Below are 25,890 nucleotides of genomic sequence, written 5' to 3'. Positions count from 1 at the left end.
CGAAACGTTACCGGAAATCGCGGGGAGGGTCAAAGGATACCGGGTCTCCGAAGTTCATGGCGATGCTGGTCCTAGTACCCGGACGAGTTATGCGGCCTCTGGGTGGCCAACTTTGGCGCTTCTTGCCTCGCGGACTCGAGCTTTGGGGCCCAGCCGAGGGGACTGCGAGAGTCTTGCTGAGGCAGTTCTGCGCGCAGCAAGGGGATGTGTGGCGTGCCTCGGGGCTCCTTGGCTACTGCTTAGGAACCCGGCCCCTCAGCACGGCGAGGCCGCCACCCCCACCCCCGTGGTCGGAGAAGGGCCCCAGAGACTCCACGCGCCCCTCGAAGCCCGGGGTGAGTGCACATCTGGAACCCTTCCGGTGCTCGTCGCTGCTGTCGGCCAGCCCAGCCGCCACATCCCACTTGATCGTAACTAAACTCAAACACTAACTACTCCGCCTCCCTTAAAGTTGTCCTCAGCTTGGGCGCCTTACCTGCGTCATGGAATTTCATCCTGCATTTCCCGTGCTTTGCCGGTAGTCCCAGTTCTCCAGAGAGAACTTGAGACCTTACTTACACCCTCTCCACGTGGCTGGATGCCCGGACTTGGATTTTATGTTAGCGTTTCCACCAAAAAAAAAAAAAAAATAAGTTTCAGATTTTCTTCTTTTTCTTTCTTTTTTTTTTTTTTTGAGACGGAGTCTCGCTCTGTCACCCGGGCTGGAGTGCAGTGGCCGGATCTCAGCTCACTGCAAGCTCCGCCTCCCGGGTTCACGCCATTCTCCTGCCTCAGCCTCCCGAGTAGCTGGGACTACAGGCGCCGCCACCACGCCCGGCTAGTTTTTTGTATTTTTTAAGTAGAGACGGGGTTTCACCGTGTTAGCCAGGATGGTCTCGATCTCCTGACCTCGTGATGCGCCCGCCTCGGCCTCCCAAAGTGCTGGGATTACAGGCTTGAGCCACCGCGCCCGGCCAGTTTCCGATTTTCTTAAGGGTGTGAACCTAAAGTTGACTGTGATTGAGGAGTCAGAGGACTTTTATAATTTGTCGCTTGAGCCTCATCGAGAGTTCCATGTATACGTTGAAATTGAAACAAAAAATGGAACTTAGTTATGTGTGGATGTGCTTTTTTCTTGGGGTTCTCTCGAGTTCCGGTTCTGACCCAGAAAGAACTTGAGAGCCACTATTCTGTGGTAAAAGAAGTGGGTTTTCGGAGCTGCGGGAAGGTTAATGAGTTAGGCCTAGTTGGCCAGCTTCTTCCTCATTTGGGGAGTTGAATAAGGGTACAAAGAAATAATGGCAGTAATTTGCAGGAAGCTCCACTTTTAGATGCCTCTTGTACTTTGGCTTTGTTACTTCTGGAAGCTAGAGTTAGGTTAACCTCCCAAATTTCGTTTGGTTTGTTTATTCTCAGTATCAGCATAAACAGATAATGGTTTTTTGTGTGTGTGTGTTTGGATTTTTGGTTTTTATTTTGTTTTGAGACGGAGTTTTGCTCTGTTGCCCAGGCTGGAGTGCAGTGGCCCGATCTCGGCCCACTGCAACCTCCGCCTCCCCGGTTCAAGCGATTCTCCTGCCTCAGCCTCCCACGTAGCTGGGTTTAGAGGGACCCGCTACCACGCCCGGCTAATTTTTGTATTTTTAGCGGAGATGGGATTTCACCATGTTGGCCATGCTGGTCTCAAACTCCAGACCTCAGGTGATCCACCCGCCTCGGCCTCCCAAAGTGCTGGGATTACAGGTGTGACCCACGACGCCGGGCCATAATTGGTTTTTAAGTCAGGATTGGAGCCAGGGTCACACATAGTAACAATCGTGGTACTTGAGGTTGTATTTTTGTTTGTTTGGTTTTTAAACATGAAGAGAAACTGACTTAGGGAACTTTCCCTTGGAGATGACTGTCTTTGTAATTCAGATCCCAGACCTAACTGCATCCACAGAAACTTTGAGCATTTTCTCATCCCTGAAACATTTTGCACATTTAACAACATCATGGCCTGTGTGTATATTTATTAAAAACTACTGTCATAAGTTTATATGGTTAAATGTTTGCATCTTACTAGAATTTTTATGTTTGAAATCCCTGCCCTAGTAGCCTGTTTCCTGGAAGTCTTTAGCAATCACATTTGCTATTGGAGGAGCTTTACTGGCTGGAATGAGGTACATGAAGAAAGAAAAGGCAGAGAGTAAGTAGCTGTCATCTGCTCAGCCCTAAATAAAGTTCTTCCTGGCTATGGACTAACACCTTTTTCGTTGTTTTTAAGCTTTTTGTTCTGAAACAACTTTAGATTTACCAAAAAAATTGCAAAGATATCATAGGTTCTATATACCTTTCACCCAGCTTCCCCTAATATTAACATCTTATATAACCATGGCACATTTTTCATAACTAAGAAATTTAAAATGGCACAGAACTATTAAATTATAGCTTCTATTTGGATTTCACTTGTTTTTCTATCAGTGTCTTTTATCTGTTCCAGGACCCAAGCTAGGATACCACTGCATAAGAGTGTTAAAAGATATACTGTGGATAGATTTGACTGGGCAAGATGAAATCTGGAGGGTACAAAGATGACTAAGATGCACACCAGCCTTTGAGGTGCACACGGCAGGGAAACTGACACAGAAGTAAAGGATTTTACTAGATGCGGTTCTGCCAGGCCAGAAGGAAGCTTAGCATGTTCTGAGAGTAAAAGCGAGGCCCAGCCTTGGGATTTGAGAAGGCTTCCCAGGGATCAGGCAAGGAGCATGGTGCGAGTAGATATTGCATGCCCTCTGTGGATGAGGGAGTGGTGAAGAGAGCCTGGTCAGGAAATGCCAGGAACTACTCTGGATTAGCATCTTGAAATATTTAGAAATTGTTTATAAGAACTTTGTATTTTAGTGAATATCCTAGGACTTCTCTAAGATTTGGTTTAGAGGTTTTAGGTAAATCTTTAAAGTATTGCTTAAATCTTTCCCATTCTTTGGAGTCTCTTTTGATAACATTATAGACAAAGGCCAATGATTAAATCTGGGAATTCATAGGCTTTGGGAACTTAGCAGTGTAAGTTTTGTACTGATATACGTATATATATATCTCTCTCTCTCAGACTTTTTGGCATAATAAGTAGTATTGGTAAGATTTTCATAGTCTAATAAGCAGTAAGTTCCTTTAGTTTCACAAAGAAAAGCTAGGAAAGTTGTGGCAGGAAAATTCTAGAATATGGAGGCTTTTTTTGACTTTAGTTTGGAATTTCAAGTGCAATTCTAACGTTTGTTTTATTTTAAAAAATGTGTTATGAAATAATCTTAAAACTCTTCCTAAATAATTTGAGAGTATTTATTTGCCGACATGTTGCCTCATCAGCTCCAAACACTTTTTGGTGTATTTCCTACAAACAAGGACCTTCTCGAACGTAACCACGATACAACCATCAAAATTAGAAAATTAACACTGATATTTTGCTACTGTTCAGTCTTCAGACAGGGTTTTGTTTGTTTGGTTGGTTTTTGAGACAGAGTTTTGCTCCTGTTGCCCAGGCTGGATTACAGTTCAGTCTTCCAAGTTTTGCGACTTGACGTCTTTCATAGCAAAAGACATCCGTTTCATCCGTTTCAGAACCACACCACCTTGTACCTAGTTGTTCACCTTAGCCTCCTTCATCTGTAACAATTTCCCAGACTTCAACTGACCCCCACGATCTTGACAGCTTTGACAGTTACAGGAGAGTTATTTTGCAGAATGCCTCTGAGCTTGGATTTGTCTGATGTTTCCTCATTCAGGTCATTCGGGTTGTTCAACTTTGGCAGGAATATCACAAAAGTGATGCTGTGTTCTCCTTGCATCTGGTCAGATACCACATAGTACCAGTTGTCCCATTACTGATAGTGTCCAGTTTGATCACTTCATTAATGTGTGTCTAACAGGTTTTCTACTGAAAAGTTACTCATGTAATTAATGGTCTTTCGTGATTTGTATTGGCATATGTATACTTAAATATTCTGTTCCATCACACTATCAATGCATTCGTTTCTTTATCTCTGTGGACTTGTTTGCTGTATATTCATTCAGTTTCAATCCATAATCTCTTTATTTTGATGCCCAAGTTGTCCCAGATTGATCAGCCGTGGCCCCCTTGCAGCAGGCTTCTGTGGCTTTGACATGTTCTCTGAGTTCCGCTTTCCTTCTGCCACAACAAGAGGTTCCAGCCTCATTTTCCACTTTCTTTGCCGCAACCCTGGTATCAGCCATTTCTCCAAAAAGCTGTTTCCTTTTAGTCAGGAATGATATTTAGAAGTCAGGTTCTGGGCTCATCGTTCTTGGAGTGTGTCTGCTCCCTGGTCCTCTCAGTGGACATGGTGAGAAAATAGATGTATTTATGTACATCTATATTTATTTTTTATCTATATAGATAGAAGCTCACACTAGTACCTCCAGTGTGTTTCCAGTACTACAGGGTTCAGCCTAGCTTTCTTCCTCTCCATAGTTGACTCCATTTCCTATTGTAACTCTCTTGTCTTTAATATATTCATTTATTTCATCAATTTCCTGTGTGTAACTAAGGTCCCATCGCCACTCTCACCTCCCCACGCAGGATCAGACTCCATATGCCAGGCCACCCACCGTACCCCACTTGGGTTCAGACATGCAGCTGTAGGCCACTGCGGCCCCTCCCTGCCCCCAGCATGGACACACCTAATGGCTTAGGACTGAATTGTTCCTGAAAAAGAAGAAATATTGTTTCCTTTTTTATAACATACCATAGTATTTTATTTGATTTTGTTTTAATGTTTTGTGCTTATCTTTCTCAAAAGATTTTTTTAGCTTCTTGAAAACAAACTATTTTTTCCACATTTTGTGCCCCCACCGGGAGTAAAATAGTACTGGCCATATGTCAGGTATTTGAGTACCTCTGATTAAGCTGACTTTTTTTCGGTGTGTATGTTTGTGTCTCCTTAAGAGTTAGAGAAGGAACGGCAGCGACAGATCGGCAAGCCTTTACTTGGGGGACCCTTTTCCCTCACAACTCATACTGGGGAGCATAAAACTGACAAGGACTACTTGGGTCAGTGGTTATTGATTTATTTTGGCTTCACTCATTGCCCTGATGTCTGTCCAGAAGAACTAGAGAAGATGATTCAAGTCGTGGATGAAATAGGTAAGAAAGCCGTCACTAACTATACAAAGTATATGTTTACTTAATGTTACTAGGTTTTTCACATTCTTGTATTATTGTTAGGTGGGGTTTTGCAATTATGTGATTTGTAAGAACATAAAATCTCAGCATTTGGCTTGTTTGTTGCTTTGAGTCTTGTGACCTTATTCTCCACTGAAGGAAGCTTGTTTTGATGTGAAATGTTAGATCACTTAAAAATGTCAGTGTGTCTCCCTTAACTCGGCTTTTATATCCCTTCTTTTATTGCATCACTGAGGCCACCATTGCCTCCTCCCCACTGATTGTGACAATTAAATTAGGAAATCTTTGCAATGGTTTGCAGTCTGTGGCATTTTACTGATACCAGTAAGAAGGAAGGGTGCCTCCATAAAGTGTATCATTTCAGGATATTCAGTTCTTATTAACAGTTTACCTTCTTGCCCTTGAGACATGGTGGGAGTGAAAAAAACTACAGATACTGGAGTGGATTAAGAGATAAGATAGCCACATGACATTATCCAGGGGAAGAACACTTACGTGCTGGCGCAGGCAGTTGACAGGATATGTAACCTTGTATTATCCACCACAGACAATACTACTGTGTATGAGTCTGCTCCTCCTAAAGGCCATCCCATCCCCATACCCTTCCCCGTCGTCTTCCTCTTCACCTGAATGTTAAGATGTCCATCTGTTTTCGAAACACCTAGCTGTCCAGCACGTCCTCTACTCTACTGTTATTGCTGGTTTTCTTTGTCTTTCCCCTTAGGGTGTGAATACGGACTAATTGGAACTCTCTTTCAGATAGCATTACAACTCTGCCAGATCTAACTCCGCTTTTCATCAGCATTGACCCAGAGAGGGACACAAAAGAAGCCATCGCAAAGTATGTGAAAGGTATGTTTTTTAAATCATACTTTACATTTATTTAGCTTTAAAGTTTTTGGAATATCAGTTCATTTGAACCTTACAGTGCCTTGTGAAATAGGACAAATGGTATTATCACCAATTTTATGGGCAAATAATATGGGCAAATAAAAAGATGAAGCTAGGAATTATTACTGTGGATAGTCAGGGCATAAGTAAGAAACGGGTTTCTCAATTCCTGATGCAGTGCTCTTTATGTTTTGTCACAGAGAAAGGATTTGAACTTGGCCTTCATGTATCAACTAAGTTAATCGAGCCTTGAGTTGAGAGTAAGGACACATTGCTTCTAATTCCAGCGCTGTAACTCATTCTCTCCTTGGTAAAATTAGGACAAACATATATTCCGGAAGTATGTTCATTGGGAGATTAAAGATGAATAATTAAATATAAACATATTTTGAACTCAGCACATGTTTTATAAATTTAAAACATTTGCTGTGACAGGCCAGGCATGGTGGCTTATGCCTGTAATCCCAGCACTTTGGGAGACCAAGGTGGGCAGATCACCTTAAGTCAGGAGTTTGAGACCAGCCTGGCCAACATGGTGAAACCCCGTCTCTAGAAAATACAAAAATTAGCCAGGCGTGGTGCTGCGCGCCTGTAATCCCAGCTACTTGGGAGGCTGAGGCAGGAGAATTGTGTGAACCCAGGAGGCGGAGGTCGCAGTGAGCAGACATAACGCCACCGAACTCCAGCCTGGGCAACAGAACTAGACTCCGTCTTAAAAATAAATAAAACATTTACTATGACAAACACATAACTGTTGTTTCATTGACGCATAACAGTTGTACGTATTTATGGAGTACAGAGTCCCTCTCCTCCCCTATCCTTTCCAGCCTCTAGTGTCCACAGTTATTCTCTCTACTTCTATGAGATCAACATTTTTAGCCTCTGCATATGAATATGAACATGCAGTATTTATCTTTCTGTGCCTGACTTTTTTCATTTAACATATTAATAGCATCCTCCAGGCTCATCTCCATTGCCACGAATGACAGGATTTCATTCTTTCATATGGCGGGTAGTATTCCATGATGTGTGTATACCGCATTTTCTTTATCCATTCACCTGTTGATGAGTACTGTTGGATTTCATATCTTGGCTATTGTGATTAGTGCTGTAGTAAACATGGGAATGCAGACGTTTCTTCAATATACTGTTTTCATCTCCTTTGGATATATACCCAGTAGTGAGATTCCTGGATTGTATTGCAGTCCTGTTTTTAGTTTTTTGAGGAACCTCCATACTGCTATCCACAATGGTTATACTAATTTACATTTCCATCAACAGTGTGTATGAGGTATCTTTGTTCTGAATCATTGTCAGCATTGGTTATTTTTTTGTATTTTTGGTGATAGTCATTCAAATTGGGATGAGATACCTAATTGTGGTTTTGATTTGCATTTCCCTGGTGATTGGTGATGTTGAACGTTTTTTCGTATACTTGTTGGCCATTTGTATGCCTTCTTTTGAGAAATGCCTATTTAGATCATTTGCCCTTTTAAAAAATGTTATTTTTGTTTTTGCTGTTGAGTTGATTGAGGTCCTTGTACATTCTGGATATTACTCCCTAGTCAGATGAATAGTGTGCACATATTTTCTCCCATTCTTCAGGTTGTCTCTTCCTTCTGTTTATTGTTTCCTTTGCTGTGCAGAAGCTTTTTGTTTTGATATAATCCCATTTGCCTATTTTTGCTTTTGTTGCCTGTGCTCTTGAGGCCTTGTCTATAAAATTTTTTCCCAGATTAATGTCCTGAAGTGTTTCCCCTATGTTTTCTTCTACTAATTTTATAGTTTCAGGTCTTACGTTTGTCTTTCCTACATTTATATTTGATTTTTGTATATGATAAAAATAGAGATCTAGTTTCAGCACCATTTCTTGAAGAGACTGTCCTTTCCCAGCGTATGTTTTTGGTGTCTGTGTCAGAAATCAGTTGGCTTAATTTCTCGGTTCTCTATTCTGTTCCCATCGGTCTGTGTGTCTGTTTTTATGCCAGTACCATGCTGTTTTGTTTACTATGGCTTTGTACTATGTTTTGAAGTCAGGTAGTGTGATCCTGCCAGCTTTGTTCTTTTTGATTAAGATTGCCTTGGCTATTAGGGGTCTGTTGTGGTTTTATAGGAATTTTAGGATTGTTTTTTCTGCTTCTAAGGAAGGCATTACTTTCAATGGAGGAATTTCAATCAAACATCTCTGTATGCTGTTTAAAAGCTGTTAGGCACTTTCAAAGACTACAAATTATAGTAGAATTGAGAGTGGATGCTTAGGGTCTAATTCAGCTGTGAGAGTGGGCAAGTTTAATTTCTCAAGACTCAAGTTCAGCATATGTGCTTAAAAATCAGGAATCTGAATTTTAATTATGTTAACATTGATTTAATAAGTGGTTAAAAGCACTAAAGAATAGTTTTATATTTATATTATATGACACATTCAAATACATGTCTTCTAAAACTTTGAGGTTATTTAAAAATATGTTTTATGAAGGATCTGCTGTATGTATAATTACTTCTAACACATTTATTAAAGTATAATTGACATGCAATAAAGTATAGGTATTTGAAGTATATAATTTGTTGCCTTTTGTAACTGAAACCATCCCACAGTCAAGAAAATGAACATACCTGTTACCCTCAAAAGTTTCCTTTGCCCTTTTTAACCCCTGTCAGTTTCACTGTCTGTCTCATTTTTTATTTAGAATTTTCTCCCAAACTGGTTGGCTTGACTGGCACTAGAGAAGAAGTCGATCAAGTGGCCAGAGCATACAGAGTGTATTACAGCCCTGGCCCCAAGGATGAAGATGAAGACTACATAGTGAGTAAATGCTCCAGTTTTAACCCATGGACCAGCTCCCAGATCCCAAAGAGTCATAAGACTTTCAATGACTGACTGGCTTCTGAGAAGAGAGAAAACCTAAGATTATTGCAGAGTCCTTAGGAATTTTTTTTTTTTTTTTTTTGAGACAGAGTCTCACTCTGTTGTCCAGGCTGGAGTGCAGTGGCACGATCTTGGCTCACTGCAACCTCGCCTCCCAGATTCAAACAATTCTCCTACCTCAGCCTCCCGAGTAGCTGGGATTACAGGTGCGTGCCACCACACCTGGCTACTTTTTTATATTTTTTGGGAGAGACGAGGTTTCACCATGTTGGCCAGGCTGATCTCGAACTCCTGGCCTTTCCCACCTCAGCCTCCCAAAGTGCTGGGATTACAGGCGGGAGCCACTGCACCCAGCCTCCTTAGGAATTTTGAATATTTGAAAGGATAATATAAGCATGTTTTTTACTTTTTATTTGTTTTTGAGATGGAGTCTCACTCCACCACCCAGGCTGGAGTGCAGTGGTATGATCTCGGCTCACTTCGACCTCCGCCTCCCGGATTCAAGCAGTTCTCCTCCCTCAGTCTCTCGCGTAGCTGAGATTACCGGCGTGCGCCCACCCATGCCCGGCTAATTTTTGTATTTTTAGTAGGGAAGGAGTTTTGTCATGTTGGCCAGGCGAGGCCAAGAGGTCTGGAATTCCTGACCTCAGGTGATCTGTGCTGCTCACCTCAGCTTCCCAAAGTGCTGAGATGACAGGCCTGAGCCGCTGCACCCAGCCAGAAGCATGCTTTTTAAAAGATGATTGTTTGATTTGTATTCACTATTCTCATAATTCAGTTGCCTGTTTTTCTCTTATAGTGACATATAGAATTTTAGGGCAATTTAAAACCAGATACTTGGGTGCCATGTTGTAAATAAAGAGAAGCCGTCATTTGGAACAACACTTATTTTGAAGAGATTGTATTGGTGCTCACTGTGTCCCCAGTATAGAGGCATCAGAAATTGTTCTTTTGGAGAACCAGTTTTAGGCCATGGAGAACTGCATTTTTAGGTTGAATGAGAATTCTGAAAAGCAAAAGATAAAAGGTTTATTTGCCCATTGACTATATGCGTTGAACAGCTAGGCGTTAAATGTGTGCTTTTTAATGACAAGGAACAGAAATTCTGTTGTACTGGTGTCGCTCTTATATGAACTATCCTCATACTCATCAGCACTGCCCCAGAAGCCTTAGGGTCATGCCCGAGTTACTGTGTTTCTTTTCTTGTCAGTGGTTTCACAGGGAAGCACCAAAAACGGGCATTAGCGCCACCACGATCCACCAATTTTCTTCTCAATTTGGACATTTTTCTCCTATCACATTAAGAGTCGGCATTGTATTTTAGCATTATTTCAGTTGTTTTCTTAGTTGTCACACTCTGGTTTTTCTATAATGTTGTTTGGGCAGGGTAATCGTAAGATCTTTCTAGCTGTGAAGCTGTGTCTCTAGAAAGAAAGATGGCCAAGACCCTGAATCACTGATCCCGCAGCTCCCCACGGCCCGTCCGAAGAGTGAGATGCAGAGGGGTGGGATGTCTCAGTGCAGTGCTTTGTCTCAGCAGCCAACCATGGTTTCTCTGTCCCTTTGAACCTGGAACACGTGCCCCTGGAGCCTACAGCCTAAACTAAAAGCAAGCTTCTGGCCCGTTTGCCTTAATTCAGCCTACACAGTAATCTTGTCTTCCAGTTGTGCTGCCTTGTAGAATTAGGGAAACTTGGATTCCTTGGAGCAAAAGATGAGAAAAATGAGCATTTTTCCTTAAGCCTTAATTGTAAGGAAAGTAGAGGGACCCTCCTCTGTTTTCCTCTTGCTGCTCTAGCAGAATGAGAGAAGCGCAGAGAGCCACAGTGGCCGAGAGAGGAAACCATAGGAAAAGGACTTTCCAGACTTCTTTTTTACAGAGAGTTGTGTTAACTGGTTTGGAGTTTATCTGATGATGACAGCAGGAATACATGAGCTCATCAGTCTGATTTCCAGCATTAAATGAGTTATATTAAATTGTTTAAATGTATACAGTCCTAAACTAGGTAACAGTCCATAGTCTTACGCTTAGAACTCATAACTCAGAGTCAGAAAGTCATAAATCAGAAAGAAGTTGTACAAGTAAACCCAAACAGCCTGCAAAACTTAAACTGAAAACATTCAGTTACAGTGACAAGAGATTTTGCTGAAACCAAAGTGCTGCTCACGGCAGGAAGGGGGTTACGGTCAGACTGCTGTCACATACCCAGCGCTACTCAACTGCCCCTCTGCATTTTCTACTTAAAATACTTTGAAACCTTTCATTGTGTAGCCTGCCTTGCCTGGTTAGTATTGATGTGGCAAGAATGTATCATATTCATGTCTGCCTGTAACAGCAGTGGACAGCTAGGTGCCAGTGAGATCATAAAGCAAACACAAGCCTGGGCACTGAAATTTATACTCACAACACAGATAATCCAGAATATGGATATTAATTTTTTAAATTACAAATGAAAATGAAAATATGTAAGTCTTATGGAGACTTCTTGGACCTTGTAGAATGTATCTTTGGCCCCATTTTTAGAAATACTGGCCTACTGCTATAAGAATTTGACTTTTGATGAAATTCGATGGGGAATTCATTGCTGTACATTTGCTAAACATCCAATAGGGGGAGACACTCTCCAGCTTCTTAGGCTTTTCATTAGTGTGACTTCAGTCCCTTGAGGTCACAGATTTTCATCCATAAGACAGTTTGGGAAACTTCTATTAACATTTAAGGACCTGCAGAAAGTAAGGGGGTACCTTTAAGGTTAACGTTGAGATGTAATGGAATGAAACTTTCTTAATCTGAAACAACAGCAACAAAAGGTAAGCTTCTGGCTTTTGAGTGCACTCTTCAGACTGATCGAACTGGGTATACCAAATATTTGGGATTCCATAGAAAGCTGGATCTGCACATTATTGTATTTTTTATATATAATAATTATTATATAGGTATTAGTTAGAAAGTACTGTTGAAAAAAGAATACAAATGGCTTTCAAACCTAAATGTTAAGTTTCCTAATAATAAAAATGTGAATTGTATAATGAGGTAACATTTTTCTTTTAGCTCAGCAGTGGTCAGGAAATTTGAAAACATATTGTCAACATTGGAGAAACAGGAAATACACTGGAGGAGTGAATTTGGAACAGCAGGCTCTCCCATGCATTGTTGATAGGAATGAAACTCATACACCCTCTTAGAGGGCAATTTAACAGTGTCTCTCACATTTAAAGGGATACACTTTTTAGCCCAGAGATTCTGCCTTTTGGACTTTATCCTACAAATATACCCTATGGCATTGTAAAGAGAAAAGACTGAAAATCCAGTAACCATTTTTTAACCACTGTGTATAATCTGATATAGAACAATGTCCAATATATTGTTAAATGAGAAAGCAGGTACTCTATAATATATTGTTACTTGTGTATTAAAAAAATAAGTGGAAGTGGATATATACACATAGTAGATGCAGAGAATTTCTCTGGAAGGATACAGAAGGAACTGGTGACATTGGTTCCCTCTAAAGGGAACTGAGGCACTCTGGGTGTGAGGATGGGGAGGGACATTTTCATTGTATAAATTTACTAGATATTCCTTTTCTATGTGCATATATTACCTTTTCAAAACGTAACTCACACTAAAACGTAACTTGCACGCTAAAAAAACTGAGTTACTGCCCTCCACTAGAATTGGAGCTAGAGGCAACACGGTGATAAAAGTTGGTGGACTTTAAAACTGGACAGATTCTAGCTTTTAAAGTTAGGCCTGGCACTTAGCAATTATATAATTTACTCTCTCCAGCCTGTGATGCCATTTGTAGAGGAGGAGAATACCTGTTTCATGGCTTAAGATGACATGTGAAAGAATCTGTCAGTTAATGCTAGTGTCCTTTTTCTATACAAGGAAGTACTAGAACTTGGAAGACCTCTATATTAGAATAAATGTCAATTTGCTCTGTCACAACCCAAAGGAATATTGAGGAGTGACCTGACAAGTTGAACAGATACAGATAAAACGATGTTTTTGTTGTGTATTACAAGGTAATTTATATTGAGAACACTCAGAAAATAAGTCCCACATACTGTAATTTGTTTTTTTAACAGAGAATAGAGGAAAGGAAGAAATAGGGAGAAAGAGTGATGTAAGCTACAGAGTAAGGCTTGACGAGAGAACTGGAGACTGACTTCTGATTTCTGTGTCAATTGTGTGGAGAAATAGAGCTCCCCGTGTTGCTCCGACAGTGAACTGCCCCGCAGCACTTGAGATCCAGTTGTTGGCGCTCTTTTGGTGCACATTCTTTCCTTATGCGGGGAGACAGGTGCTCTTTCCATTTGCTGTCTGAAGAATGCGTGTATAAAAGATAATACCCTCACAGACATATGATGCATGCTGGGGTATATTTGGGCAGTGTCTCCAGTTCGGTATTTGTAATCACATTCCTGTCTTTCTTTGTCTTGCCAAATAGCAATCAAGCCTGCAATAAATTCCAAGGACTCTTAAGTGCCAAATCTCACTTGAAATTGGGTTTTATGGAAGTGTCTAACTAAAAAAACTGGTGACTAATCTCAGTTAAAGTTAGAGCTGGGACCGTTTGAGGACTTTGCTGGGAAAATGGATGCTGAGTTTCAGATGACTCTGTGGTTGGGGGGAGCAGCATTTACGCTCCCGAGGATTTGCTTTCCAGGTGATTTTTAAGATGACTCCGTGAGTTGGCGGCGGGGGCTGGGGGGCTGGGGAAGGGCAGCATTTATGGCTTCTGAAGGTTTGCTTTCCAGGTGATGGATTGATTTCAGACAGGATTATTCAGTGGAGGAGACAAAAATTGCCTTGGGGAGAAAAATGTTTCTTTTCCTGTTTCTGTTTGAATTACTGATATCAAAACTAAATATTGTTCAACTTTATAGATGATTTAAACTCGTGATTAGTTTTCTGATTTCTTCTCATAAAGCATGGTAAGCAGAATTTTGGTGGTAATGAATGACAACCAGTTCTTTCTAAAACATAAAGGAATAAACCCAATAACTTACGAAAGAAAGCAGTTTTGCACCAACACTTAATTCCATATGATGTCTCTGTGACATGTTTAGGGTCTGAGGAGATACCTTACTCAAAAATGAAGGTATTTTTCAACAGCATTGCTATTCCACAAATATTGACTGCTTTATGAAAGCCTGCAGCAGCTATTTCTTAGAAGCTGAATTCTTTTCTCAGAGAGTGTGTGGGTAAATGTGTTAAGGATTAAACCAAAAGAATTTCAGGTTCTAGCTGTGACAGGCAATAACCAGTGCAGATGTTTAGGACACAAAAGATTTTAGACAATTTTTGTTAGGAATTTGCTATAATAGGCTTAAGTCTATTCCATGAATAATAGATGCTACAAAGGTTATTTAAGCATGAATGTAAAGTTCTCTTATCTTGCAGGATACATTCAGTAAAATAAGCAGCTTATTTTGGTAATCTTTGTCACACTCTCCCCCCCTTTCTCTGCAGGTGGATCACACAATAATAATGTACTTGGTTGGACCAGATGGTGAGTTCCTAGATTATTTTGGCCAGAACAAGAGGAAGGGAGAAATAGCTGCTTCAATTGTCGCACACATGAGGCCATACAGGAAAAAGAGCTAGCCAAAGCAGTGTTGCTGGATGCAGTATTCTCTTGCTAAGAGGAAGGAAACTTTGTCTCGCATAGGAGCTTATATAAATATAAACATATATACATGCAGTCTACAGAAAGGCCTTCATATCATGAGAACACTTCTGTTTTGGATGGGGATGTTACTCTTGCGTTCAACCAAAATTGATTTCTTGGAACTGTAAAGTTTACAACCCAAAGTCAGAGGACCAAGTTAAAGTGAAGCCAGTAAAGAACCCACCTGCGGAAAGGACACGGCGGGGCGAGGCACAGCCAGTGCATTTCTGCCTGCAAACAGGCCCTTCCAGCAGCTTTCCTGCCTCTCCATTGTCTTGGACCCTTGCTCAGAGAGCTGTGGGACTGAATTTCATGGAAAAGAATATAATTTTCGTAGTGCTCTTGCTTGCCTCTTCTTGAGTTCTCTGCTCTTCTGAGCTCTTGGTGGCTAATAACAGATTATGGTCTCTGCCATTCAGAGTTGATACTTGAAAACTTTAGTTTTCCTTATTAACGAATATCACTATCGGATTTGACTAATGAAGAGGAAATCTATCGTTTGGGGGAAAAAACATCAGTTTGATGTCTCTAGGGGGTCTTTTGTGTGATTTTTAGCTAAGTGGTGTGCCAGGGTTTCAGTGACATACCCAATGAAAATAAAGAGGATATTGATCACGGGGGTGATGCTGAGTACCTCTCTGCATATACTGAATTGTACTTTGTGTAAAATAAACATATTCGATTCTGCTGTTCAGACAAGCGTGATCTTTTTCATGGGTGATGAGATGGCTGCACACAGCTCTCAGGGAAGAGACCCACAGGCCCCAGCGGGCAGGTGAGTGGGATGCTTGCTGAAGTGCAGGTTCCCAGACCCAGAGCTGAATTCACTGAATCCGCAGTATGATGCAGAGACCGGCTTCCGTAACAGATATCCCAGGTGACTCAGATGCTGGCGGACCAGGACCATCCCTTAAGAAAGTGTTTTTTTGGGGAAATAACTTGCCTGGCACAATGGCTAATGCCTATAATCCCAACACTTTGGGAGGCCAGGGCCTGAGGATTGCTTGAGGTTAGGTGTTCAAGACAAGCCTGGGCAACATAGTGAGACCCCTCCCCATCGCTACAAAAAATTTTTTGGCATGGTGGCACATGCCTGTAGTCCCAGCTACTCAGGAGACTGAAATGGAGGATCAGTTGAGTCCAGGAATTCAAGGCTTCAGTGAGCTATAATCATGCCACTGCATTCCAGCCTGGGCGACAGAGTGAGGCCCTCTCTATATATATCTATGTAAAGATACATAAATTAATTAAAATGAATTTACAAATAAACAAATTTGACCCTTCTTTTGGTGTGACAGCCATTGAAGAAAATGATTATTGAATGATAGAGTGAATCTTGGCTTTTGTTTCTAAATTTAACTGCCCTAGATGCCCAGGTTTGGTCTTTTTCTGCCAGAAGCTGCTGCCCTAGGGGCAAAGTTCTCCGAAAGTTTTTCAGTAAATCCTAAGATGCAACAAATACAGACAACAGATTCTTTTTACATGATATATTTCTACATGCACATGGTAGAGGCCTTTTGGTTTTTAAGTTCTCAATACTGAAACCTAAGTATTTTTATCAAAGTAAAAGTATATGAAGAAAAAAAAAACTATGCTAGTTATAGGTTTAATAATGTCCCCCGAATTTTATACATTGAAGCCCTAATCTCAGTACTTATGAATGTGACTGTAATTGGAGATAGAGTCTTTAAAGAGATAGTTAAAATGAGGCTGCTAGGTTGGCCCTAGTTCTAAATGGTGTTCTTAAAATAATAGATTAGTCGGGCACAGTGGCTCACGCCTGTAATCCCAGCACTTTGGGAGGCCGAGGCGGGCAGATCACCTAAGGCCAGGAGTTTGAGACCAGCCTGACCAACATGGTGAAACCTTGTCTCCTAAAAATACAAAAATTAGCTGGGCATGGTAGCGGGTGCCTGTAATCCCAGTTACTCGGGAGGCTGAGACGGGAGAATCGCTTGAACCTGGGAGGCAGAGGTTGCTGTGAGCCGAGATTGTGTCCTTGCACTCCAGCCTGGGCAACAAGAGTGAGTCTCCATCTCAAAAAAACATGAAAAAAAGGGCCGGGTGCGGTGGCTGATGCCTGTAATCTCAGCACTTTGGGAGGCCGAGGCGGGCGGAGCACCTGAGGTCAGGAGTTTGAGACCAGCCTGACCAACATGGTGAAACCCCGTCTCTACTAAAAAATGCAAAAATTAGCCGGGTATGGTGGCATACGCCTGTAATCCCAGCTACTCGGGAGGCTGAGGCAGGAGAATCGCTTGAACCCAGGAGGCGGAGGTTGCAGTGAGCCAAGATTGCGCCATTGTACTCTAGCCGGGGCGACAGAGCAACACGCTGTCTCAAAAAGAGTAGGAGACACAGTGAGATGACCATGAGAAGCCAGAGAAAACAGCCGTCTTACAAGCCAAGAGAGAGGTTGCGAGGAAGAAAAAAAAAAAAAAAGCAAAACAAACCCTGCTGACTCCTTGATTTTTGCCTTCCAAGCTCCAGAACTGTGAGGAGATAAATGTCTTTGTTTTAGCCACCAAACCTGGTAAGGCAGCCCTAGCAAGCTAATATAATAGCCTGTTCCTTAATAAACAACTGCAAGATTGGAATGACTTTCCTAGGAATTTGGTCAAGAAAGGAACTTACTAAAAGACTATTCTCATTTAACAAGAGAGATATTAAATATTTCAAAGGCCAAATCTTTAAAAAGATTAACGGTTTTAAGCCAGAAAACAGTTGTGTGGCTCCGTTTGCTCTTAGATAAAATTCCGTCTTCATTCTCAGCTGTTGCACGTTAAGGCTTGTGCAATGATCCAGAAAGGGAACAGCAGCTTTTGGAGAAAACTTTTATTTGTTCTTCATTCTAATAAGTTTAAAGGCTTGAAGTCAGAATGTTAGAAGTGGGGAAGGGGACCTTAGAGGTGATGTCTTCCAGATGTTCCTGTTTATGCACAATCTCAGAGAATTAGGGTGCAAAACTCAGGTCCCAATTTCTAGGGTAGGTTCCTGTTTCTTCTGCTGCTATCGTGCACTTATGGTGACTATGTGAATCCAACCAAAACAAAGGTGCCATGCCAGTGGGGAAACCTTTTTCAACTGCGAATCTTGGGAAATCAAAAGGCTGTCTTTTTTTTTTTTTCTTTTCTTTTCTTTTTTGAGATGGAGTTTCACTCTTGTTGCCCAGGCTGGAGTGCAATGGCGGAATCTCAGCTCACTGCAACCTCCACCTCCCAGGTTCAAGCCATTCTCCTGCCTCAGCCTCCCAAGTAGCTAGAATTACAGGCATGTGCAACTACGCCCGGCTAATTTTGCATTTTTAATAGAGACTGGGTTTCTTTATGTTGGTCAGGCTGGTCTTGAACCCCCAACCTCAGATGATCCGCCACCTTGGCCTCCTAAAGTGCTGGGATTACAGGCGTGAGCCCCCACACCTGGCTGCAAGGCTGTCTTTCAATGAAGTATCACTTGCAAATCTTTACCTGGGTGGGTTACAGTGTTTTCACTAGACTCTTCAATCGAATTCATATTTTAAGAAATGCCACTTGTTTATTTGAAAATTACAAGAATCCTATCAATGCAGTAGGCATGAATGTACTTCATGTGTCCGGCTGTTCATGAAGCAGCTGATATCTTAAGTGTAAGAGGTGAGATTTACTGACTACCAGTAAAACATGCAAGTTGGGAGGCTAATGTGTACCCAGTAAAATGATTTTAAATTGTACATGCATCTGCATAAGATCCTTTCAAATAGCTTTTATTGTTATTAAATTTATGCTTAAAAGAAATTAACATTAATATTTTCAAATCATCCATAATCTCCCAGACCTTTCTTGGTTTTATATTTAGCACAATTTAAATATTTGTGTATGTGTATATGAGCTACCTTTAAAAGAGCAGTCACCCATACAAGCATTTTTTACCCATTTAGTTTGTACTTTTTTTTTTTTTTTTTTTGAGATGGAGTCTCGCTCTTCTCACCCAGGCTGGAATGCAATAATGGCATAATCTTGGCTCACTGCAACCTCTGCCTCCTAGGTTCAAGCGATTCTCCAGCCTCAGTCTCCCGAGTAGCTGGGACTACAGGCGTGTGCCACCACGCCCGGCTTGTATTTTTAGTAGAGACAGGGTTTCTCCATGTTGGTCAGGCTGGTTTCGAACTCCCAATCTCAGGTGTTCTGCCCGCCTTGGCCTCCCAAAGTGCTGGGATTACAGGCGTGAGCCACCGCGCCCAGCCTAGTTTGTGCTTTTTACTTACCAGTTAGGGGTTATATTACTCTGTAACAAAATGGATGGTTATTTCTATTCATTAATAAGATGCAAGTAATAGCCTCTTTAGCCACATACTCCTTAGTAACACCTTTAGACCTTATGGGGGTAATTATTTTCTATACACTTTTCCAATGTATTTGAAAGTTTGTTAGCTCTTCTTCCATAATTATACTATATCCTCAGTAAAGAAAGTTTGGTATACAGAAAAGTTGAAGGAAGAAATTTTTAAATCACTTTTGTTCCACTACCAAGAAATAATACTTGGAGGTATTTCTTTTCAATCTTCAACATGAGGATGCTAATGTCCCCCTTCATAAGGGGCTTAAAGTCACTCACTCTGTGTACTATTTCATGAGAACATTTATGTGGGTGTTTAACTGAAAGAAAACTTGAGTTTTCTTTTTTTTCCTTTTTATTGTGGAAAATTTGAAACTTATTCAAAAAGAAGAAGAGTTAACTAATTAACTTGATGTACCCATCAGCAAGCTTCAGTAATTACCAACATTTAACTTTGTCTGCACCCCCACCCATTGCCACCCCAGCCCATTCCCAGCATGTGCCTCTGAAAGAGACCAACTTTGTCTTTTTGAAACAACCACAGTTGGCTGGGCACGGTGGCTCATGCCTGTAATCCCAGTACTTTGGGAGGCCAAGGCGGGCGGATCACCTGAGGTTGGGAGTTCGAAACCAGCCTGACCAACATGGAGAAACCCCATCTCTACTAAAAACACAAGAATTAGCCGGGCATGGTGGCAGACGCCTGTAATCCCAGCTACTCAGGAGGCTGAGGCAGGAGAATCACTTGGATCCGGGAGGTTGCAGTGAGGCGAGATCACGTGAACTCCAGCCTGGGCAACAAGAGCAAAACTCTTGTCTCAAAAGAAAAGAGAGGGAGGGAGGGAGAGAGAGAGAGAAAGGAAAGAAAGAAAAAGAGAAAGAAAGAAAAAGGAAGGAAAGAAAAGAAAGAGGAAAGAAAAGAAAGGAAAGAGAAAGAAAAGAAGGAAGGAAAGAAAGAGAAAGAGAAAAAGAAAGAAAGAGAAAGAAAAAGAAAAGAAAAGAAAGAGGAAGGGGAAGGGAAAGAACGACAGTTTCACCAGCGCAGCAAAAAGGTTTTTGATTTTGCTCTTGGATTGTGTTGTTGTTTGGTTTTTGCTTAATATCATCAAATATCCAGTCAGTGTAAACTCGTTTATAATTTGGTCCTTTGATTTCAAGGAGCTACGACACGGTTCGTTGTGGAGATGTGTTGTCTCCATGTGATACATGTGACTTTGCCCACGTTTGCACCTAGTGCAAGGAAGACACAACCCTAGGGGAAGACAGCCCTCCCCGCCAAGCCTCTCTTCCCATTCTCAAACATAGGGTGGCGGTATTCAGGTTGGACCGGATTGGAAAGACTGACCCACTTATCCTCGTTGTTGGGGGTTTTTTTTCTTTAAATTTATAAAACAGGTATAATTGGTTATGATGAAGTATGATGCTATGAGAACAGGGAACACTAACCCATGGTGGATAGAAGTCAAAATAGGGCTTACCCCCGGCAGGAGCTGGGATGGTTAGTAATTCAGAGGGCGGTGCCAGGAAAGCTTCCAGAGCGATTGAAATGTTCAGTAGCTTGAGCTGGGTGATGACTTACATACATAAAAACGTATTAAACTTTGAACTCAAGATGTATGCCTTTTACTGTTTGCACCCTATAACTCCAAAAGAAAAGTGGAGGGGAAAAAGAATCCCTGCAAAAGGCAGCCTTGAAAGAAAGCAAGTCTGTGATGTGGAGAATGCATTGGACAGCTCTCAGCAACTTGCTGTCGCTTGGGCAGTGATAAAAGCTAATGCCAACATCAGGTTGCCCAGGAGAGAGAAGGCCTGAAAGAAGACAGCGTGGAGGAAGTGTCAGCAAGCTTCAGCAAAACCAGGGGGCAGATAGGAGGAGAGTGGACCTGGGGTGTGGTGTGGACGGAGCAGGGTAGCCACACTTAAGCCCCAGAGACAGCGTCTTCTCATCCTCGCTTGAAGGGACAGGAAATCAATAACTCTAGTGACCCCCAAGCTGGAGGACGGGACCTAAAGTTGTCACTGCTTTGAGAGGCAAAGAAGTTTGCTCAGAGGCTTTTAGAGGCTTCTAGGGCCCTGGGACTCCGACACTGAGGAGGAGCAAATTGAAGGAGAGAGTGGGCACATTCCTTGTTGGCTGCCGTGGTGAGCAGCAGCTGGTCCCTGTCAGTCAAGCTCTGGACTGCTCCAATGATATTCGCTGCATTTTGATGGAGTAAGCCAGGGACATTACCACTGTGCTTGAGCCATCTGAAGTATTCCTGGGTGGGTCTGCAGTTGGCAACCCATGATCCTTTTTCCATTCAAGGATGACGTAAAGGTAAGGGGCCAAGACTGAGCTCTGTAGATGCCTGTGAGAGCCTCCTGGTCTCAAGAGGTCATACCGAGAGCCTTGGCCACCAAGGTTTCGTGGGGACCTTGAGGTGGTTTGGCCATCACAATGTCAGACGTGTCACACACCATCTGGGATGTCCTCACTGGACAGAGGAAGAAGGGCCCAAGTGGTGACTTACCTACAAGTTTGTAGCAAAGCTAATACTTGGACTCCCTCTACAGCCTTGCTACTCAGTGTAGTCCATGGTCCGGCAGTGTCACACCACTGGGGAACTTACCAGAAATGCAGCGTCTCAGGCTCCACTCCAGCTCTCCTCAATCACAGTCTCTTTTTTCTTTTCTTTTTCTTTTTTTTTTTTTTTTTTTTTTTTGTGATGGAGTTTTGCTCTTGTTGCCTAGGCTAGAGTACAGTGGTGCAATCTTGGCTCACTGCAACCTCCGCCTCCCTGGTTCAAGCGATTCTCCTGCCTCAGCCTCCCGAGTAGCTGGGATTATAGGTGCCTGCCACCACGCCCAGCTAATTTTTGTATTTTTAGTAGAGACAGGATCTCACCATGTTGGCCAGGCTTGTCTTGAACTCCTGACCTCAGGTGATCCACCCGCCTCGGCCTCCCAAAGTGCTGGGGATTACAGGCGTGAGCCACCGCGCCTGGCCCACAGTCTGTATTTTAACAAGATCCCCACCTCGGTGTTACGCACATGGGTTCTCCCCAGCCCCCAATACCACAGAGTCTATTAATTTTTACCCAATAGGGAAGGGGAAAAAAGTCAAGAAAGAATAACGAATTAAGTAATCTTTCCCCCTCCGGGAAGCTCTTTATTTAATTTTGCTCCCATGAAACGCAATATGAAGAGTCTCTCAAGTCAACAAATTCCATTTTCTGATAATTATTTAATTGCCCCACTTCTTAAATTTTCATCCAAGACGACTCACTCCCTGTCAGAACTTCTATTCAGCACAGCACACCACGTGTTTCTCCACTGAGTTGATGTAATATATCAAAAAGCAGCAGCGATGCTGCTTGGTTACCCGGTGGGACCTTATCGGGGCTCAATGCAGTCTTTCCACATAGGCATTCTCAAATACTCAACTGAAACCTGATTGAGGATCATTTGATCTCTGTGGGCCTTAGTGCAGCAGGCTGCTGAGAACCGCCCATGTAACAGACTGAAAGAGACTAACTGCTTGTCTCCCTGTCAGCCCAGGTTCTGCTAAGGCGATCTTAGTTACAGACGAAGGTGGGGCCAGAGAGCCCTGCAAGAATTAAATTCCACTCCTAATGGAGACAGGTAAGCGTTCAGTGCCCGAAGCAGGGCGGGCCTTTGGATGGCTCACTTTTCCCTCTACCAGCCTCAGCCCTGTACATTCAGAAAACCCTTTAGGGAACGTGCGGGATCACAGCACAAAACAGTCATTCACCGATTGACTGATGACGTCAACATTGCCGAGTACCTATGTGAGGCTGAGTACGAGGGATACAAAAATTAGACCCTGGAGAGTGCCTCTGGGATGCAAATCACCAGACAAGATAAAGAAAAGGCGGATCGCGAGATCAAGAGATGGAGATCATCCTGGCCAACATGGTGAAACCCTGTCTCTACTAAAAATACAAAAATTAGCTGGGCGTGGTGGCACGCGACTGTAGTCCCAGCTACTCAGGAGGCTGAGGCAGTAGAGTCGCTTGTACCTGGGAGGTGGAGATTGCAGTGAGCTGAAATCGTGCCACTCTACTCCAGCCTGGTGACAGAGCGAGACTCTGTCTCAAAAAAAAAAAAAGAGTAGGGCAGCTTTTAGACACGACGCCCCAAGCAAAGTGTCAACGAGTGCACCTAAACTTCAACTGTCTTTTGAGTGTTTTATGTATCTACTCAGCATCCAGTTGTAAATATGCAAAAATCAATGCCTACTGTATTTAAACAGTATTAAAGTCACAATAGCCACATAGAATCTATAATAAATAGAATCAATGTAATAATGACTCAGATCCAGGGGAAGAAAATTATAAAAATTTTGAAAAAAATGTTGAGATGTTAATTAAGAAAATAGTTTGTTCCTTGGTGAGAAGACTCAACGTAAATATGTCAGTTTTCTCATAACTTCAGTCTTCAACACAGGCTTAATAATATTGCGATGGCAAATGATTGCCAGGGTCAGGAGGGGATTTTGGGAAGTGGTGGAAATGATCTGTGTTTTGGTAGTGGTGGCTGCAAAACTGTGTGCATTTGTGAAAACTCACTCAACTGTGCACTTTAAAAGGGTGAATTGTAATATATATACCTCAATAAACCTTACTGAAAAATTGCAGTCTTTTTTTTTTTGTAGCTCAACAAAAAGATTCTGAGATCTGGAAAATAAATATGAAAAATAAGAGCAAAGAGAAGGTCCTGCCTTATCAATAGTAATCTGTATTGCTGAGTCATAATACTTTTATTAAAGTGTAGTACTTACTTAGCATTTAACAGAAAGATCCAGTTGGAAATAAAAGTATGGGAATAGATCCATGTTATGTAAAACGTTACTACCTAACAAAGATAGTATACTGATCAAGATTATTAAAAATATTGGAACAATGATTAATGAAGTGAAACAGGTTAGATTAGCCTGGGTCCTCCTTTAAAATGAACATGAGTTTTACAATACCCACTCCCTCCTTCCCTTCTTTCTCTGGAGGTTCAGAATGAGCCTGTTTTAGTAACCGCCAAAGTCAGACTAAAATAGTAGGGATGGCTTTTGTAAGCATTACAGCAAAGACAGAACGCATAAAGTAAACATTACTAGGCTTGATCAAAAATATATAACAAAGAGTTACTATTACCAATATATAAGCAATGTTTACAAATCCATAAGGAAATAAAAGATGAAGACCTTGAGAAAAAGCAGGGCAAAGGACACGAACAGCTTCAGAAAAGAGGAATACGAATAGTTAATAATTTAATTCAAACAGTGGAATTTTTGTCTCAGTTTGACAAGACACTAAAAGAATGATGTTATCCATTGAGGATGGGAGTGAAATGGACTCTCACATGGAAAGCGGTGGAATATGAAGTGTGGCAGTCTTTCTGGATAGCAATTTGTTGATATACAGCAAGCCAGCTATTCCATCTTTATGCATTTATTAACAGAAAGAACCACAGATATGCACAAGAATTTGTTCACTGCAGTATTTTTGTAATAATCGTGGAAATAGTAAATAATGGAAAACAACCTAGATGCCCAACTCTAGGGCATCCTAAGATACAGCAGAGGCCGGGCGCAGTGGCTCATGCCTGTAATCCCAGCACTTTGGGAGCCGAGGCGGGCGGATCACCTGAGGTCAGGAGTTTGAGACCAGTTTGGCCAACATGGTGAAACTCCGTCTCTACTAAATATACAAAAAAAAATTGGGGGTGGTGGTGCGTGCCTGTAGTCCCAGCTACTCAGGGAGGCTGAGGCAGGAGAATCACTTGAATCCAGGAGGTGGAGGTTGCAGTGAGCCAAGACTGCGCCACTGCACTCCAGCCTGGGTGACAGAGGGAGACTCCGTCTCGAAAAACAAGCAAACAAAAACAACTACAGCAGAAAAAAACAGTGGTACATTCATAAGTGGAGTACCATAGAACCATTAAAATAGAGCTATTGATTAATATTTAATGATCTGAAAAGATATCCAATATGTTCTTTGAGCAAGCAAGTAAGCTGTAAAAGTTTGATCTCATTTCTTGCATAAGCACAAAAAAATACCCAAACCTTAACAGGTGTTAATAATAGTGGTGTGTTTGTGGATGATTTTTACTTTCCAAACCTTCCTAAATGAACATATATTAACTTTGCAGTAAGAAAGAGTCGTTATTAACTGGGCACTGTGGCATATGTGCTTGTAATCCCAGCTACTCGGGAAGCTGAACTAGGAGGACTGCTTAAGCCCAGGAGTTCAAAACAAGCCTGGGCAACACAGTGAGACCCCCATCTCAAACCAACAAACAAACAAAAACATGTAAATTTCACTTGGAGAAATTGAAAGTGAAAAAAAGATCACTAAGAAAAATAGTCTAGTGCCTGTAAGAGAGTTTATTCCTGGGTCAATTTCAATCAAGTCATTTGCTTCCTACAATACAGCACTAAGTAGGATTATGAAGCCGTGGCCAGGTTCAAATATTGTGTGCTGTGATCCACTGATGATGCCTGCAGGGGTTGTAGGAAAAAGTAGTATCTCCCTTAATCTACTACTCTTTGACCATGAAACAGAAATGCTGGAGTTTATTGTTGCAGTGTGTGCTTGATTGCTTTCGGTTGGAGAGAGGCATGTTGGGACTCAAGCCGTTGAAGGAAACGCTCTTGGTAACGTACTGTCATGGACATTCCCCCTGGAGAATGTCATACACGGGACTGATAACCCAGCTGCCTCCCCCTCCCCACCTTCAACATACATACACAGTTTGAGATAAAGACCGTGTGTTGCTCCAAGTAAATCTCTCTTGTGCCTTAAATCACAGAATCAGAAGATAGCAGAGCTGAAGATGACTTTTTATTTTATTTTCTTTATTCCTTTTGAGACAGGGTCTCACTCTGTCACCCGGGCTGGAGTGCAGTGGTGCAACCACAGCTCACTGCAGCCTCAAATTCCCAGACTCAAGCAATCCTCTCACCTCAGCATCTGGAGTAGCTGGGACTA

At 42.0% G+C, this 25,890-nt stretch overlaps 1 protein-coding gene across 2 annotated transcripts; it reads left to right on the top strand.

Moving 5' to 3' along the window:
• The first annotated feature begins 1 nt into the window (after nucleotide 1).
• LOC101010807 (protein SCO1 homolog, mitochondrial) lies at nucleotides 2-15,287 on the top strand. Of its 2 annotated transcripts, none has more exons than XM_003912350.3 (6): nucleotides 2-335; nucleotides 2,077-2,167; nucleotides 4,925-5,122; nucleotides 5,921-6,013; nucleotides 8,740-8,855; nucleotides 14,395-15,287. In XM_003912350.3, the coding sequence occupies exons 1-6, from the start codon at nucleotides 57-59 to the stop codon at nucleotides 14,527-14,529; spliced, it is 912 nt and encodes a 303-aa protein (XP_003912399.1). In that variant the 5' UTR covers nucleotides 2-56; the 3' UTR covers nucleotides 14,530-15,287. The 2 variants fall into 2 exon arrangements, with proteins under 2 accessions (XP_003912399.1, XP_017805839.1); XM_017950350.2 differs by lacking the exon at nucleotides 14,395-15,287 and adding an exon at nucleotides 6,253-6,312 and having other exon boundaries at nucleotides 3-335; nucleotides 8,740-8,836.
• The last annotated feature ends 10,603 nt before the right edge of the window (nucleotides 15,288-25,890 follow it).

This window comes from Papio anubis, chromosome 17 (genome assembly GCF_008728515.1).
Source record: "Papio anubis isolate 15944 chromosome 17, Panubis1.0, whole genome shotgun sequence".
Taxonomy (NCBI): domain Eukaryota; kingdom Metazoa; phylum Chordata; class Mammalia; order Primates; family Cercopithecidae; genus Papio; species Papio anubis.
This window is presented reverse-complemented; position numbering and strand designations above follow the sequence as displayed.